This window comes from Pelobates fuscus, chromosome 6, assembly GCF_036172605.1.
Source record: "Pelobates fuscus isolate aPelFus1 chromosome 6, aPelFus1.pri, whole genome shotgun sequence".
Classification (NCBI taxonomy): domain Eukaryota; kingdom Metazoa; phylum Chordata; class Amphibia; order Anura; family Pelobatidae; genus Pelobates; species Pelobates fuscus.
The window spans coordinates 232,484,313-232,503,562 of record NC_086322.1 but is presented as its reverse complement, the minus strand read 5'-3'; the positions used below and the strand labels follow the sequence as shown (position 1 = coordinate 232,503,562).

Below are 19,250 nucleotides of genomic sequence, written 5' to 3'. Positions count from 1 at the left end.
CGACGATGGAAATAAGGCAAGTTATTACCTTTTAAAGGGGCTAAGGGAGAGCAAACAACCAAAATGGTGGTTTTAAAACGATAGGGTCAGGAATATAGATCTGCATTCCTGTCCCTGTAGTGTTCCTTTAATTGTGAATATAATTGTACAAATTGCATTGATACATTTATGCAGTGTATAAAAGACGTCTTAAATGTTTGTACTACGCTATGCATCTTTACCTCCAGGTAAGCAACAAAAACTTACTTCTGATGCTTCAATTGCAAGGTCCATCTCCTCATCACAAACGTTGGACCAAAACTCAATACCCTGAAGTGCAACTTCATCTATTTCATTCTTCATCGCCTCTACAGTGATCTGCAAAACAACCAACCATGGAACAAACATCTGAGAGCAAATAAAAATAAATAAAAAGTTGTTGATCCAAGGAGAAATGGGATTGCCAATATGGAATCAAGATGGATTTTTTTTCCCTTTCTGTGGCATAATTGGAAATTGCTATAATTGGGTTTGTGCCTTCTTTTTGATCAACAGCATAAATGAGTTTCAAGGTTGAATTTTGTTTTATAGTAGATGCCTATGCAACTATGCTGAATAGCAAATATATACTTACAGCAAACAGCGCAGGCCCCATATAAGTCTCCATGTACTGATAGTACAGAGACATGATCTTTACAAGATTCTGCAATGCAGCCACGCGTACCTACAATAAAGCATAATCATCATTATATGCGAATGGGAATAAAATATAAAAAATTATATTTGGGTTACCAATATTAATACTGACCCTAGTATCCGGACATTGTGTGGCTTCACAGACCACCTGCATAATATAGTGTCTTTCAGTCTGAAAAAAGAAAGCATAAATAAATATTACAGCAACAAACATTCGACTCTATGCATTACTGGACTGATTACTTATGTTGTAGACCATAAATTTATTTAACCACATTATTCTTTGGTCTCAATTACCAACTTTAGAATCCACAGAAGATACAACTACTTAACCATAAAACTAATTACTCTGTATTACATGAATTTCCTACTAGCACCACATCAAAGCTGGGGTTGATCAGAACGCTGAAAAAAATAGTAAAAGGGAAAATATAAACCTGCAAAATAAAAAGTTACAGTTTGGAAACAATCTTTCTTTAAAAACACATTGCAGAGATGACTGACAATTTTACATGACTTTTTAAACATTTACAAATACATCTATCAAACATATCTGAAATAGAATATACTTTCCATTTTTTCCCTTAATATATTGGATATACATTATATTAAAAATTTGAATTAGCCAATGTTTAAATAAGCCAGTTAATTTTTTTGGCATACCTTTATCTACAGACTTAAAAATTTTTTTTAAAAAAAATGTATACCTCATTCTATATTTTTACTTTAGGCGAAGCTTGATTGCAGCATAAACCTGTAAATGTATTTCATTCCCTGGCAGTAGAATATTCAAGTCTTCAGAGTTTCATAATCAACACAGTAATATTTCTGTGTGGTGCATGAACTTGTCATCATCAGACAGGAATGTTTAACTCTTTACTGCCATATCACAATGGATTCATTTTTCTCAATTTAACTCGTTACCTTTAAATTTAGGTTTGCAAAAGTATTCAGAAAAAAACCCAAAAACTAGGTTTTGGGGTGTGTGATTTTACAGAGAGCAGTCATGGTAAGTGCAGTAATGTGCTGCTATGTATGGCATTCACCACATAGGTTTGGCAGGTTTGATCAGCTCTACAGTATTAGAATACATCATTATGGCCATTCATTTAGGTTATTTCTTCCTCACATACATTGCAGAACAGCAAATTGGAGTATGTGAAGGAAGTCAAACCACGTGTCCTCTTCTAAGCCCCAGAAAAACTATATAGGACAGCTAGACAAGGGTCATAATACAATCACTCCAGTAGACTACTCGGGAATTACAAACCTTATCAACACAAGTAAAGTAAGAAAGCAAGATATGGCTCAGTTCATATTTTATGGTTTATTGGCCAGAAACCAGAAAGCAAATGAGGGGAAAAGGAGACCGGTAAGGATTAAAAGGGAAAAATATAATAAACCTGCAAAATAAAAAGTTATGGTTTGGAAACAATCTTTCTTTAACCCCTTAAGGACCAAACTTCTGGAATAAAAGGGAATCATGACATGTCACACGTCATGTGTCCTTAAGGGGTTAAAAACACATTGCAGAGATTGAAATACTATTTGGAGACAAGGTTGTAATTGTGTGATTTATTAAATCATTTCAAATATTTAAGTTATGAACTGGATGCGTAAAGATTTGATACAAGTGACAACGAAATTCACCATATGTACACTTTCACAAGATTTTATGTTGGTCAGCATAACATGTAAATGCTAGTAAGATCAGTAGTGGCAAGAAGAATTGTTTTCACACAGCAAAACAGGATTTCAGTATCACAAGTTGATTTAATTCAGGTAATACTAAACTGGAAATTGTTTCTACATATTCCTCCAAATCTTTCCCTTTGCTAATGAGCATCTGCTTCACTTAGGCACCATTCATCAGAACAAAAGTGCTGAGCAAGGTGGTGACATAAGCCGCTGATGAAGGGGCATAGAGAAGCAGAGGGGGTCTGTGCAGCACATTAAATCCATTGGAACAGTGAGTTCCTGAAAACAATGACTGGTTCATGAATCTCATCTACATGCAGCCAGATCAGCAATTCCAAACATTCCCATAGCCACACACACATTTTAGCATTATTTCAACCACCTTAGAGAGTTTGTAACCAAAGTAATGAATTACGCTCCAGACCAGTTAATACATCCTAGGCATCCTCTACGTTAAAGAATCATTATAGGCACCCAGACCACTTCAGCTCATTGAAATGGTTTGGGTGCAATGTAAAACAATGTAGATCCAGAGAAACTGCAATGTTTGCATTGTAGCACTAAGTGACTTCAGTGGCTGTCTCAAAGACCACCACTGGGGGCATTTCTAAGATCGAAACGGACCTTTGGTCAGTTATGTGACACTGGACGTCTTCACGCTCTGCATGAGGACACCCAGCATCAGATTTTCCCCATTCAATGCTTTCCAATGGGCAGGTCTAATGCGCATTTGCCGTGCATGCACATTAGTGCCTGCTCGTCATGGGACATCGGTGCCGGGTTAAGGTAAGTAAATAAAGAATTTTAACCCTTTATTTAATGTTGAGGGGAGAGAGGAACGATAATGCCAAGAACACAGCTTCGTATGCCTGGCACTATAAGTCAGCTCACATACATTTATAAATACTATATAACCTGTGCAAACAGCCAACATGAGTAGAACATTAATCCCTTTAACTAAAAGACACTGAGCACCAGAACCACAACAGTTCAACATGTTCTGGTGTCAAAAGAATGTCCTTGCAGTATCTCAATTGTGAACAATGATTTCTCTGCACAGTAGTTTCCTCCATAGGGAAACACTGGATTGGCAGAGATCATCATGGATGATCTCAGCCTTGGAATGGAACACCGTGCATGCTGAGAGCAGTACAACGCAGGCTAAAAAGTAAATCTTTCTTGTATAACATTTCCGGGCTCCATGTAAGCTTAGATCAACAATATAATGTTGGAAATGCTAAATTTCTAATGCATTAGAAAACCTTTAATGTTTTCCATATTAAGATCTTTAATGGGTGTCCTACACCATCCTCAATGAACGGCAGTATCTTAAGGATAACCTGTTTCAGTTTAGAAAGCTCAGATATTATGTATTGCTACAGTACAGTTGCTCTTGGGCCTTGTCACTAGTCCATCTGTGCTCAAAAAGTAAAAATCCTGGTTATGTAATTTTAGGTAACTGACCACTACTACAATAAGTACACAAAAGCAGCGATGCCTTATCCATGTCCAAATATGCCACTTGCCATACAAGTATAAACAGTCTTGGTGAGGAATTTTAATTTAGCAGAGGCCACCAAAATGTGGCTTAGAGAGCCAGAGGCTGCTACAAAGAGCTTTGATTCTTCTAAGCATAGCTATCCAGCTGCTATCATTGTAATGACGTAACATGAGTAAGTGACCTGCTTAACTGCATGACACCAGGTTGCTGTGCTGAGAAGAAACCTATTCAAAGAATTTTAGCACGCTATAGACAAAAACCATTAATTCATTTGTAAACACGGGAGGTGGGTACAAACACATCTGCAGAAAATTCTATATAAACATGTATATTCTATAAAACATACTGCACACTAAACTAGCAGGAGTGGGTCATAACTTCCTGATTAGCAGACACAAGATAAATGGCAGAAGAGGGAAGAGTAATATTAACATGGAATCTAGAGTTTACAAGGAGATTAATGGACCTCAAACGACAACACTCTAAAAGAGCAAACATTCTCCACCTACCAGATAGGTCAGAATGAGGCATTTAAGAAATACACCTGGGAACCTGTAGGCATTGTTTATCACCTCACAGGATTCAATTACATGCATGACCAATACACTTATCAGTCCTGCCCAGTGTTTTACCTACCTCCTTGTCAAAGTTGGCTTTGGTAAACTCCAATGAGTTTAGCAGGGCATTGGTAGCTGCCAGTCTAACATTGTTGCTGGGCTCTTCTTTCCTCATTCCTTGGATAATTGCAGTCAGGATTTCATTGGATTTGTGCTGAAGTTGCTCAGGGTCCTATGAGAAAAGCAGAACAAAGCAGTTTGAGAATGTAAATCCACAGATATTAGATGGTTCAAGATGAGCTGGACAATTCGGTAGAGATTATGAGCAAAACACCATCTGGTATTTAAAAAAAAAATAAAATAAAAAAAATAAACACATACCAACACAACCGTGTAAAACAATTTTATATCTAAAACATACTTTAAAGCGGCACTGTCATGCCGAATTTACCTTTCCTCAATCTCTTCCTCTTCTCCTCCTCTCTCAGGATCTGTTCTCCGTTTCTTCCTGTCTGCTATAGTTTTCTTTAAAATCATAAGGCAAAGTAGGGACTCTTTGCCTTATGGAGGTTTCCTCCGCTTGACCAGCGGAGGAGCAAAGTGTGCTTCATTTCTGCTGGTCAGAGCAATTTTCCCATAATTCTTACCTTTCCTCCCTGTTCCCACAATGCTTCCTGTCATTTTAGCCGAAACTGCCGAATTGCGTTCTAACTGAATGAGAACAGTATGTTCGTTTGTTTTAGAACGCAATTCGGCACTTTGTTCGTGTCAGAATTTCATTCGAATGAAACTCCGATTCAATTCGTGCTGTGGCTGCATCTTGCAGCCGCTTAGTAGATAACTCCCTAATTCCCACGGTATCAGGGAGCCATCTACTAAAAGGCTGAAAGACCTAAATTGGTCTTTCAGCCACATTTACTAATACTAAGTAAAGATTACTTAGTATTAGTAAATTATGCCCCTACTCGCCATACCGCGAATAGGGGCATGTCGAGTAAACAGTGAGCAGCCAGTGGGGGGACAGGACAGTCTCTCTCTTCTCCCCTCCCCCCTACCATCATCTTTATGGCCCCCACCCGCCAGGGGGGAGGAGGTGAGGACAGTAGGTCAGTACTTCAAGTTAGCATGTAGAAATTGTTTGTGTGAATGGAAATATTGTTGACCTAGCTGCAACTGATACATCTGCATATAAACTGGTTATTAATTTGTGTGACTAAATATATTTCATTACAGATTTATTAAATTATAATAATATACAATATTGCTCATCTTCTATGCTGAAGAGATAAAGAGGAAAACATGTTTTTCAAATATCAGAATCAATGTGAAGACAGAAAATGCAAGTAAGTTTTTTCCTCCAACACTTGATTTCAGAAATGTATCCAAACTCCTGCATAATGTCCATCAAGATGACTAACATGGTTGAAGCAATAAATGTGTGTGAGAGTGCAGCTTTTTGAAGTATTGAATTTTTTTTTTTTTTTTTTTTTTACTTACAATATCCTGGCAGATGTATCCGATAGCTTCCAGTGTTGACTCTTTCATATGTTCCGTACTGTTCGGGTCGGTCACATTGGCAACCAGTTGTGGGATTAGTTGTGGCCATTGGTTTACAGGTATTTCTGCACATGCAATACCTGCAACACATTGTGATGCTGAGCTGGGCCTGTAGCTCTCTGTGCCCAATGTCCGCAAAACCTGAGGAAACACGGCACAACATTGTCACACAGGAAAGCTGATCCATTTTAATCTTCTAATATGTGCCACCAACAACTTACAAATGTTTTGATTTCTCGACGGGCATTTGCATCAATTGCTAGCCAGCGTTGCTGATACTGTGCCTTCACATCTGGATCTTTTGAAGTCAGAGAGTTCTTAATCTGCAGGCCAGATGCAACTCTGGCTACCTGACTGTTTGCAGGATTTGCTAGGACCTTGGAAAGTTCCACCAAGAAAGTTGGCTAAACAAAGAAAAAGAAAGTTTAAAATAATACATATATATATATATATATATATATATATATATATATACATATATACACACATACACACATACACACATACACACACAAGAAAAAAAAAAAAAAGGTTACACACATTTTAAACATGGTCTTTGTTCTTTTAAGTGGAGAACATTTTCTAACTAGGAAGGGAGATGCATTGAGGGGTTAAACCAAAATACTCCAAGATGGCAACTCATTTGTAAGCCAGTCATCCTCTGAATTACTAGTAGAAAATAAAACTTCTACACGGGGTTGTCAGCTTATTCTAATGTAAATAGACCATTCATTCTTTCTATTGGGGATCAACCTATTATTGAGAGCCGATACTGATATGTGAACTTTCAGGCAGATAGCAGATAACTTACCAATACATATATTCTGTACATTTACCGCTTTGATAAAAAAAACACACATACATACATATATACACACACAAATCACTGTTAAAGGGAAACTCCAGTGCCTGGAAAACAATCTGTTTTCCTGGCACTGCAGGTCCCCTCTCCCTCCCACCCCCCAATCCCCGGTTGCTGAAGGGGTGAAAACCCCTTCTGTGACTTACCAGAGGTAGCGACGATGTCCCACGAGCATGTGCATTAGAGCTCCCCATAGGAAAGCATTGAAGAAGCTTTATCAATGCTTTCCTTTGGGGAATTGAGCGACGCTGGAGGTCCTCACACAGCACGAGGACGTCCAGCAACGCTCTAGCACAGGTTTCCTGTGCTAGGGACACGGAAGTGCCCTCTAGTGGCTGTCTAGAAGTGAGCACTTCCAGTCAGTCCAGCCAGGTACAGGACACTGAAGTTCCTGTACCATGGTCCGCTCGATCACGCTACACTGAGTGACTGGTAGGGGTGTGTGCTGTGCGCTTCCTTCCTGCAGGTCACTATTGTATTGCCCCGATAAGCTGTGCACCCTAAAGCGGCTGGCCCTTCATGCGCTGGGCCACCGCCTCCTCACTTTATCGCCAATATCAGTGGCAGATACCGATATTTGCCAAAATCCGTAATATCGGCCGAACCTATAACGATCTTTCCCTACTTTCTATAACAGTTGCTGGCATTGTCAACATCACCATAAAAAACCGCTGCAAGACATTAATCTCACAGATAACTCCACAAGACATTGTATAGTCAGATGTCTCTTCGAGCTCTCCTTAGATGAGCAATTTATTTAAAGTATTATTCCAACCACCATTACCACTTTCATGATTTGAAGTGGTGGTAGGAATTTGTATGTACAGTGGTTCTGCTGCACAAACAGAAGTCTGCACACATGGCTTAATGTCAATGGACGTACTGAGCTTACTCTTGAGAAGCATGGATGTCCCTATCGTCCAATATTTTCAGCCCTGCCCGCCAGTCAGCTCAATACGACGGCATGGCAGATCGCGCAACGCAGTGTTTGGAAATTCGCCCAGTGCTAGATTCTGGGTAAGTATGAAATTATGCAGTTTGTCTCCTTAGCAGTTACACAATAAGGATGCCCAATGTTTGAATGCGTGTACTTAAAGTGGCATTGTCACCTTCCTCTACAAAATGATTCTTTCATAAAGAGAAAATTCACTGAAATTCCAACCCAGGGAAAAAAAAAAGGAGAAGAAGAAGTTTCTCAATTTTTCTAATGCCTTAAATTGGGCGGAGCTACAGCGGTCAAGCAAAAGTGACGGCTGCAGGGATGTTAGCTCTATCTATGGAGGATCCCATGATATACTCTACAGACCTCAATGTTGTATTCTCGCGCATGCATGAAAATACAGCAATGAAAGAGGCTTGACAGCACCCACAAGGGACAGGTTCAGGTGAGTAAACCTCACCTTTGCCTGCCCCCCCACAATATGCAAAGTCCCCAGGCGGTTACAAACCAGTTTAGGATTCAAACCACACCCACTAGCCAAAACACGTGAGAACTTATGGAAGTGCCAGATTTGCTATAATCTGCAGATTCTTGAGAAGAAAAAAAAAACCACAACAGACATGTACTGCTGGTGTTGCATATTTCAAGTTCTCTAAAGCTCCAGCAGTCATCAGACCTCAAGAATAAAGTTAAAGTGACCATCATATATAAATTAAAAGGTTACTATAGGCACCAAGACAACGTTAGGTGAATGAAGCAGTTTATGTGTGTAGACCATGCTTGTGTAGTCACACTGCTCAATTCTCTGCCAGTTAAGAGTTAAACCACTTGTTCCTGTTTATGCAGCCCTAGCCACGCCTCCTCTGACTACAACTGACACAGCCTGCATTAAAAAGGGTTTCATTTTTAATCAGATGTATACTTTAGAAGTTCTCCTGCTCTGTAAATTAAACTTTAATCACATAGAGGAGGCTCCTAGATGGTCTAACAGAGCATCAGAAGTTCTAAATAAAACAATGTGCAATAAAAGGAAGCTTAAACATTAGATCTCTTTGTACCGGATGTGTTAAGAAAAGCTGTGTAAGCCACATACATGGAAGTGAGACTTGGGCTTCATAAACAAAGTTAACAAAACTTCTAAAGATCAGTTAACCAATGAGAATGTGGGGGCATGATATACACACCAAAACTAACTTAAGCTAAATGTTTTGGTGCCTAGAGTTTCCCTTAAATATTTCATAAAGATATAATCTTTCTGAAATACTCAAACTGCATTGAAATTTCACTTCAGAAAGTAGTATTACTTTGTCTTATCATCAAGCTTGAAGTTGAGGTCAGAATCTATGCAAGTTTAGTCAATTCCCAGAACACTTACTAGAAGCAGCTGTAGAAATCTGGGATCTAGCATATCACAAGAATGTGGGATCCTCCACAAGCTTATGTGCTGCACGTACAGGGAAGAACTTCAAGTACCACTAGTTTATCTCCCATCTTTGGTTGTTGGAACATATTGAGCAGACCACCACCTTTGGGTTTTTTGTTTTTGAAAACAAAATATGCACTAGGTTACCAAGTCTCTTTATAGCATTAAAATGAGAAAGGAAATCTACAAACACCATAACGCCTACATTTGCTGTATTGTTTATGGTACCAGGAGCGTATTCGTTATGGTTCTTTGATTGTTCCTTTAATAGGCCAAAAATAAGTGATGAGCTAAAACACTAGCAAATATAAAAAAAGGTTTTATATTAGTATTAGTTCAACATCGGATTCCAGAACAAGGGTATCATGAAGCATCAGAAGTTGTGTGCAGGCCTGCACCTATCCCATATATCCGAATGCAGCAACTTCTGGAAGCTGGGCTGAAATTAGAACCCTGTATTTTTAATTATCTTTGCAAAACACTACATTTTAAAAGTCAGTCTCTAAACCGCATTTGAAACAGATGGACCCAAGACTGCCATTATACATAAAAGTTACAATATGAAGTATGTGAAAACCTATTTAATGCAACTCTGTCCCTTCTGCGTATTTCATAAAGATGATTTATTTGGATTGCATTGAAATTTAAATGAAATTCCAATGCTGTCAGACTGAATATTTCATATAAATTATAAGACAATATGGGGACTACTTGGTCTTATAAGCAAGCATAATGTTGAACAAAAGACAGTGCTCCATTGTTAACTTTTGTCCAATCCCAGCAGCCATCAACAATGACTGCTGTGGATTTCAGACATGCTCTCGTTCATCACGAAACGCAGGCTCCAGCGGTCATCAGACCTCAAGTGTTGCGCACTCGTGAATGTGCAATATTACAGTACTTTTACAGCTCCGGTGAGATGAAATTGAAGGAGCCGAAGGTGTATATATTATATATATATATTGAATTATTTTTGTTGTGTGTCCCCCCCCTCCCTGTTTCATACATGGCCAGGGAGGGGGGATATAGCAGTCCCTGGTGGTCCAGTGGCATTAGCTGAGCTGTGGGGGGGGGGCAGCAAGCATTTACTCACCTCCAGCAGCTCCCCAGTGTAACTCTCGCGGCCAGCGTGCCGTGTGGAGCGTTGCCATGGTAACCCAAGGCAACGCTCTGACGGCCGCGGGTCTCGTCTTGTAATAAGCCTGGCGGTCCTAGGAGGTATTATCGGCAATATTGGTATCTATATTGCCGAAAATACCGAATATCGGCCGATTATATCGGCAAAACCGATAATCGGTCGATCCCTAGTAGGGAGATTGCAGAGACAATGTACAAAATACGGTAAGTAAACCCAACTACCTTTGACTGCACTCCATGGCCAATGGACTAAAACAGATACATCACCTTTGATTGTAGGCATCTACACTTACTGTTAAGCCTTAGTGATCCTAGCTGCCAGATTTGGGATAGGGAGTGGAGAAAGCTGAAGCAAACGGAGACCAAATTTAAGTAAAATATTAAGCAGATTCAAGATTTGAAAATCAGTTCTAGCATTTATCAGACCATATCTCAAGAGAATGCAACAAATCAATTTCCAATTGAGAGGCACATCCTACACCCGGTTTAGAAAATCACAAGCAGAACTTTAGGACTAAAAGATAGCCATCTACTAATCTGTTTGCATTGATGAATCATTATGTGGAGGTAAAAATTTACTGAATTTGGCAAAGACCAGTCTCTAGAATGCTTGACAAAATAAAAGTGTAGTGGATGTTGCCATTTATCATATTTAATGCAGGCCAAATAATATTAAAATTACCACAAGGGGGTTCACACATTTACTAGAAGTCTAACATAATATAAGGATATAATGCATCAGCATGATTGTGATATGGTTGCAAGTTTAATTCCAAGATTTTGGGAAAGCATGTTTTTAACCGATTTGCTGGCTATACTATAACATGTAATCTGACTAGTGAATTAAAGTATAAATGTTCCCTTTCCAGTGACAAAGTGTTTCAGGACACCATGCAAATGCCTAAAGGAGCACTATAGGGTCAGGAACACAAACATGTATTCCTGACTCCATAGGGTTAAAACCACCATCTAGCCACCCTGGTCCCCTCATGCCTATCTAAATATAGTAAAATATTACTTGTATTCAAGTCTGCAGCTGCTTACTTTGTCCCTGTTTCCTTTAGACCTGCCCACTGCCTGCTGACATCAGCAGAAGTGGTAGCCTGATCCAATCACAATGCTGCCCCATAGGATTGTCTGAGACTGACAAAGAGGCAGATCAGGGGCAGAGCCAGCACACTTCAAACACAGCCCTGGCCAATCAGTATCTCCTCCGAGATGAATTGAATAAATGTATCTCTATAAGGAAAGTTCAGTGTCTGCATGCAGAGGGAGGAGACACTGAATGTTTGGATGCATTTTAGGCAGCCATGATCCAGGAAGGATCTCTAACAGCCATCTAAGGAGTGGCCAGTGAAGTTATCACTAGAATGTAATGTAATGTAAACACTGCATCTTCTCTGAAAAGACAGTGTTTACAGCAAAAAGCCTGAAGGTAATGATTCTATTCACCAGAACAAATTTGATAAGCTGTAGTTGTTCTGGTGACTATAGTGTCCCTTTAAATTAAGTTTTCTAGAGTAAGGACCACCATAAACATATATATATACACATACATACATATATATACACATACATACATATATATACACACACATACATATATATACACACACATATATATACACACACATACATATATACACATACATATATATATACACATACATATATATACACACACATACATACACACACATACATACATACATATACACATATATACATATCCTAAAATGTAATTTAGTGCAAATTACCATTATGACACCAAACCCTATAAAGGTCTAATTATTCTGGAAGAAATCTACTTTCCTCAAAGATTGCTTGTGATACTATTGTTGAGTATCACAACAGTTCCCACCATAAATGAGGATTATGTTTTCCACTACACCTCACTGTGAAGTAGGAAGATGTATTTGCAAATTGCTATAAAACAGTGTCTCGCTCTCCATCTATATATCCTAGAAACTTTACGAGCAACTTGAAGTCTGTCTTACTTCGTTCTATTGTCATAGCCTAATCCGCTATAGATGGATTACAGAGGCAGAACTTTTAATTCTAATATTTATGAATATTCTAGCTGAATGTCTTCTCAACCGAGGTTCACACAGTCTTTTTTTTGTTTTGTTTAAGATATGTAAGAATATGATGCCCATCTTTGTCAAGATAACCAGCATTAGACATGTGGTTACAATTTTTGACAAGTTGCATCATAGAATATTTAATTGATATTCTAATGTATAATATTTTGAAGTGTCTATAATGGTCAGCTATTTTGTTTATACACAGATCCAAAAAAAAAAAAAAAAAAAAATGTTTATGACCTGAGATTTTCTGGACAATGACCATAACACCTCAATGAATGAAGAAACTTAAGTTCAATGCAACAACTTCAAATAATACAATACACATCCTTCACCATATTAGCAGAAGTAAAACAAACCAAAACCGAAAAAGCATAAGACAGGCTGCAGTTATTGACAAAAGTTAGGAAGAAATCAATACTGCATGTACCGGTAATCCTATTCCTAAGAAAAGAGTTAACATGAAAAACTCAATGCATTTTGCTTTTCGATACAATTGGTCTTCTACCCCATGTCCATTTAGGTAGGATAAATCATTGTTGGCGAACCCTTGACACTCAAGAGGTTAAAAACGATTTCTCGTGCATTAAAGGCAGCACAACAACAAGTTAAAATCTTGCAATACAGCTTAAATGCCAAGTGCCTGGCATTGGTCAGGCAGCATCAAGCCGCAGTAATTACCAAACACTTAGTTTTGGTATACCCTAACCACCCACACTTCAAGAATACAACTCAAATAGATTCAATATTCGGTGGCCGGTTAAATGTTGGCAGACAGGTTTCACACAAGGCCCATAAACCACCAAATAATAAACCACAATGGGCAGCATTTTTGTCAAGCAGTATTTGTCATATGGGAACACCTCAATACATAAGGGGTATATCATAGTCGCTAATGACTGGCCAAGGATTATAGGAAGCATGGTCCTCACGAGCTGTTGTGTCAGAAGCCATGACTCCTATAACACAGGGCACCCACATTGTGGCTAGACGCTGCCTGAGGATGTACTGAGAGCCCCGGGCCGCACATGGCGGCATTACACATTGAGGATCACTCCTCTCCATGCAACCCAGCGTGCTCGGCCACCACCTCCCGCGCCGCTCCCTGGCCTAGCGCTCTGATTGGTCGGCAGGCAGCCGGCTCGCGCTCAGCTCGGCTCCCCATTGGCTGGCGCGGCATGGCGGGCAGGTTAGGCTGCGCCTGCTATTGGCGGATACAGCGAGGCCTGGAGTGACTGCCGGCCAAGGCCGCTGCTCTCACTGACAGGAGAGACCGGGGAGGGCGTCACTCGGCTCGGGCCTAGCCGGGTACACGGCGGGAAACCTGAACTGGGAGCTGCCCGCTCACTGACTCATAAACAGCTCTCACACACCCACCCCGATACCCGGCCTGGCCGCCATCACACAGCCAGACCCCACTGACTGATAAACCGCCATCACAGAGACCCATACCCGGCCAGGCCGCCCTCACTGACTGATACCCGGCCAGGCCGCTCTTACTAACAGACTGATAAACCGCCCTCACACAGCCAGACCCACCCGGCCCGGCCACCCTCACACAGACAGTCCCCCGCCAGCCCCGCTCTCTCACCAGGTTCTCGATGGCCGCCTGCTCCAGAAACTTCTGCGCCGCCTCCAACTCATTGCGGTCTGTGGGGAGAGAAGAAGGTCAGGGCCGGAGACTGCACGTACCGTCACCCCGGCTGTCACCACACACACACAGCCCCCCGCACAGCCGGTCAACGGCTTCCCCGCACAGCCGGTAACTCCCACCACTCACACACAGCCGGTAACTGCTCTCATACTCAGCCACCGGCTCGGTACTCCCACTCTCTCCCCCCACGCCTACCCGGAGACACGGTCTTCTCGAGGATATTGATGAGCTCCATGCGGGCTGTGCCGGGTCAGTGCTCGGGCGGTGCCGGGCGAGCTGCCGGAGGGAGGGAGCGAGGAAGCGTGGCGCGGAAGGATTCAGGCGCGCTGGGTAAAAGGGGGCCGAGCTCCGTCGCGCATGGATATCAGCGCCTGGCTCACATGTACGCCCAGCTTCCTGATTGGTGGCAGGGCAAGACAGCGGCGCCAGTCATCGCCGCCAAGGATTCTGGGAAGAAAGAGGCGGAGCCTCCAAAGTCGGGAAGGGAAAGCGGATGGTGGGGGGAGTTAGTGTCAGGGCACCGTGACAGCTGGCTGTGGAGAGCATGGTGGGAGGACCTCCCTTGGCACTACCCAGGGTTTGAGCTACAATTACTATAATGCTCAGCCATCCTTAAAGCGGACATTCTTAGCACCATAACCACTTTAGATAATTAACCCATTAGTGACCAGACCGTGTGTCAATTTTCTTACCGTTAAGGACCAGGGCTGTTTTTACATTCTGCGGTATTATACCGGGAGATAATTTTTTTTTTTAAGCCCTGAGGATTAACTTTTCTTTATTTTTTTAACTCTCAGGGGTTCAGTTATTTCATTCATTAATTTCCGTATTTAAAAATTATATATTTTGCTAGCTGGGGCGGGTGAGAGTTATGGGAAAATGGGGAATTTACTGTTAGTGCTGCTTACTGCTAGTTAGGGGTTAACGGTAAAAAAAAAAAAAATTGTAAAAAAATGTAAAGTGTAAAAAAGTTAAGAAAGTTTAAAAAATGTAATAAGTAAAAACAAAAGTTTAAAAACGAGTTTTAAAAAGTACATAAAAAAATGCTCATTACCATGCTGGAACAAACTAGAAAAAAATTATACCATGCCAAGGTTCAAAATATGCCCTTTGAATTACCCCTGGGTGTATTCTTTAATAAATAGTATGTGTTTGTGGGGAAGTTTGAATAACCAACCAGCTAAACATACATACTACTTAGGATTGGCTGAGACTGACAAGGAGGCAGATCAGGGGCAGAGCCAGCATGATTCAAACACAGCCATGTTTTCCCTCCAAAAAACGGTATATAATATGTGTTGGTGCAATAAATGACAGAGATGAAAATTGCGTTTGAACACAAACAGCAAAAAATGGCTTGTGTCCTTAAGGGTAAGACAAGCTTTAGGCTTGAATACAGTAAGGTTTTTACTATATTTATGGAGGCATGAGGCCCGCAAGGGCTAGATGGTTTTAACACTACACTATAATGCATCCAAACATTCAGTATCTCTGATACCGGAGAAACTGACGGAAGCCAAGCACAGAGAGATGGACACAGGTTTCTTCAGGAAGGAAGAGATTCTTTATTCGGTTCACCGATCGGGACTCAGAGGGACTAATGTCACCAAAATACAACAGGTTCTGAGCCCCGGACAATAGTGCACAATAGTGCAATATAGGCACATAACTCCTCCCATATTAAGCTCCACCCGCACATTCTCATAACCAATCAAAACGAACAAGAACTAACTTCCTGCTTGGCCGCATGGCTTGTCCAGCACAATGGAGGAGGGGAATACTACATCCGGTATTCTTGCACATGCTCCGTACACTACTGATCGTATCTTGCCACGTGCAACCAACCGACCGATATGTCAGCATATGCACGTACACATGCCACGTGGTAATCTCGGCCTACTAAATTTATTTTTACCGAGATTCCACCACATTCCTTTTGATGCCTCTGATATTTCACAATTACTTGAGGCATCACTTAACCTTGGTTTGCATACACCTCAGGTTACCATGAACCAGACCAGACTTTTCTATGATGTGAATCCCTCAACACTCCTCTTCCTGCATTGGTTCTCCCTGATTTAAAGCCTCATATTTGTCAACGGTTGTCAACGGTTGTCATGGCCCCGGCGGTCCTGGGGGGCCCGGACTGCTCAGGTCGTCCGGGCCCCACATTCAGTGGGTACATACCGGGTCGCAGGGGGCCTCTTCTCCTGGGGGGCCCAGCAGCCGGTCACCTCAGGGCCCCCCAGAGGCTGGCCCTGCTGACACCCGGCAGGCGCGCGAGGGAGCACTCTCCTCTGAGTGCTTCCTCTTCAGGAAGATGACGTCATCTTCCGGCTCCGGCATCAGTACGGGGCGCGCGAGGGAGCTGAAGAGGAAGCACTCAGCCAGGGAGAGTGCTCCCTCGCGCGCCCGTCGGGTGTCAGGGAGACATTTCAGTGAGTGGGGGTGGGGGAGAGGGAGGAAATTTGAGGGGGGAGGGGGGAGGGAGGAAATTTGAGTGGGTGGGGGGGCGAGGGAGGAAATTTGAGTGGGTGGGGGGGGCGAGGGAGGAAATTTGAGTGGGTGGGGGGGGCGAGGGAGGAAATTTGAGTGGGTGGGGGGGAGAGGGAGGAAATTTGAGTGGGTGGGGGGGAGAGGGAGGAAATTTGATTGGGTGGGGGGGGGAGAGGGAGGAAATTTGATTAGGTGGGGGGGAGAGGGAGGAAATTTGAGTGGGTGGGGGGGAAGAGGGAGGAAATTTGAGTGGGTGGGGGGAGAGGGAGGGAGAAAATTTGAGGGAGTGGGGGGGAGAGGGAGGGAGGAAATTTGAGTGGGTGGGGGGGAGAGGGAGGGAGGAAATTTGAGGGAGTGGGGGGAGAGGGAGGGAGGAAATTTGAGTGGGTGGGGGAGAGGGAGGGAGGAAATTTGAAGGGGGGAAGAGGAAGGAAATTTGAGGGAGAGGGAGGAAATTTGAAGGGGGAGAGGAAGGGAGGAAATTTGAGGGAGGGGGAGAGGAAGGAAATTTGAGGGAGGGGGAGAGGGAGGGAGGAAATTTGAAGGGGGGAAGAGGAAGGAAATTTGAGGGAGAGGGAGGAAATTTGAAAGGGGAGAGGAAGGGAGGAAATTTGAGGGAGGGGGAGAGGAAGGAAATTTGAGGGAGGGGGAGAGGAAGGAAATTTGAGGGGGAGGGAGGAAGTAAACTTGAGGGAGGGAGGAAGGAAATTGGAGGGGGGAGAGGAAGGAAATTGGAGGGGTGAGGAAGGAAATGAGAGGGAGGGGGAGAAGAAGGAAATGAGAGGGAGGGGGAGAAGGAAATTGGAGGGGGGAGAAGGCAATGAGAGGGAGGGGGGAGAAGAAGGAAATTGACGGGGGTAGGGGGAGAGATTGACATCCATCACACACACACACAATGCACCCCTTGCACACAGAAAAACACACAATGCATTACACACAGACACATACACAAGCAATGCATCCCTTACACAAAGCAACACACAATGCACCCCTTCCACACACTCAGTGCATCCCTTACAGCAGTGTTTCCCAACCCAGTCCTCAAGGCACACCTACCAGTCCAGGATTTAGGGGTGACCCAGTTGTGTCTAAGGTGTTTTTTATTTTTTTTCTAAAAACACCTTAGACAAAACTGGGTAATCCTTAAATCCTGGACTGGTAGGTGTGCCTTGAGGACTGGGTTGGGAAACACTGCCTTACAGACACACACACTGCATCCCATACATACACAAACTTACCTTGCAGCCCTTACACATACAAACACAGATTCGCACAATGCATTCCTTACACACATCTGGACATCCCCCCTCCCCCCCCCCCCCCACACACACACCTCTGTGAACAAACTCATTGGTGGAACATGAAGGTGGACCCTGGGACCCAGACCTTGAGCTGTGTAAATGGCCCTCAAAAAATGGAGCTGCTTCCCGTTCTCCCAGAACATAGATTTTTGTGACCACAGTTACAAACCGCCTCCAGAGAGCCTGTTCTACACCAGACCAGTGGAGCCAGACGGCAGCTGAAGCCCATCATCATCCTCATCTGGTTGTAAGTAGGCAATCTACTATATTATTCGTGGCACTTATCTCTAATTTACCTCACATTAAAGGGACACTATAGTCCCCAGAACCACTGCAGCTTAATGTAGTGGTTCTGGTGTCTATAGCCTGTCCCTGCAGGCCTTTTATTGTAAACACGGCGGCACTGCAGCACTGTGTTAGTTAACATGGCAGATCATATGGGTGGGGCACTGTGATGTCACATGGGGGGCGGCAAACTTTACTTTTGCCTAGGGCGGCAAAAATCCTTGCACCGGCCCTGCAGACACTGCATCCCTGTGGGCGGACTCGGGGGGGGGGGGGGGGAGGGGTGGAAGGACCCGGGTTCAGGCGCCCTGTAGGCCTTGCGTGCATGTGGGGGGTGGGAGGGGTTGGAGTTTGGGGGGGCCTCCATGTCTGTTTTGCTTGGGGCCCCCAAATTCCTTCAAACGGCCCTGCTGGCCCATAATAATCTATAATACGCTGGGGAGGCCATTCATCATCTTCCCAGGCGCCTATCTCTATGGGTCCTCTTTTCTTCCTATGATTCACATCATACACTTTAACTCCCAAAGTCTCACCTGTTTCAATAGGTAACAAGAAGAAGGATGGTTTGAGCATACCTAACACACATGCCCCTTCCCAGTCCTGTGGCATCTCCGAATAGGCCTTCTTACCACAGATCCAGTACAAATTTGCTGGGGCTTTCCAACTAGATGTGATGGATAAGTCAAACCATACGTCCTTTAAATTGGCATATCTTGCAAATGGGTTAGATGGTTCTGAGACATTTGAAGCCGACCACCAAGTTGTATTCTTTGTATCATCATCATAAGCTTTTTGCCCTAGACAAGTTAATTCTCCTACAGAAGTATTAAACATCATTCCTTTCCTTGCTATGCAAACATAACCTATGATGGAGGTTTTCAATCTCCACTCAGATTTACCTCTAACACTCATCTGATAATCGGCTTGTGTAGATATTAATTGGTCAACTGCCTCAGAACCAGACATTACCTCCTTTGCTTCCCAAGGCCATTGGTCTCCCATGTTAGTACCTCCACACACATAGCAGTTGGTTACATTAAGACTACTAGCAATACTCTCAGCTAAATCTATGAACAGGTT

General features: G+C 42.7%; 1 protein-coding gene across 1 annotated transcript in view; it reads right to left on the bottom strand.

Moving 5' to 3' along the window:
- The window catches only part of KPNB1 (karyopherin subunit beta 1), a 31,353-nt gene extending 16,913 nt beyond the window's left edge, over positions 1 to 14,440 (bottom strand). Inside the window, exons 1-8 of the mRNA XM_063458840.1 lie at positions 14,284 to 14,440; positions 14,026 to 14,084; positions 6,210 to 6,392; positions 5,929 to 6,129; positions 4,511 to 4,663; positions 788 to 847; positions 614 to 703; positions 247 to 357 (exon numbers count right to left, since the gene is read on the bottom strand). Of these exons, the coding sequence (XP_063314910.1) occupies positions 247 to 357; positions 614 to 703; positions 788 to 847; positions 4,511 to 4,663; positions 5,929 to 6,129; positions 6,210 to 6,392; positions 14,026 to 14,084; positions 14,284 to 14,323 (897 nt within the window). The 5' untranslated portion in view covers positions 14,324 to 14,440. The remainder of the gene's footprint in view (positions 1 to 246; positions 358 to 613; positions 704 to 787; positions 848 to 4,510; positions 4,664 to 5,928; positions 6,130 to 6,209; positions 6,393 to 14,025; positions 14,085 to 14,283) is intronic.
- Positions 14,441 to 19,250: the final 4,810 nt, after the last annotated feature.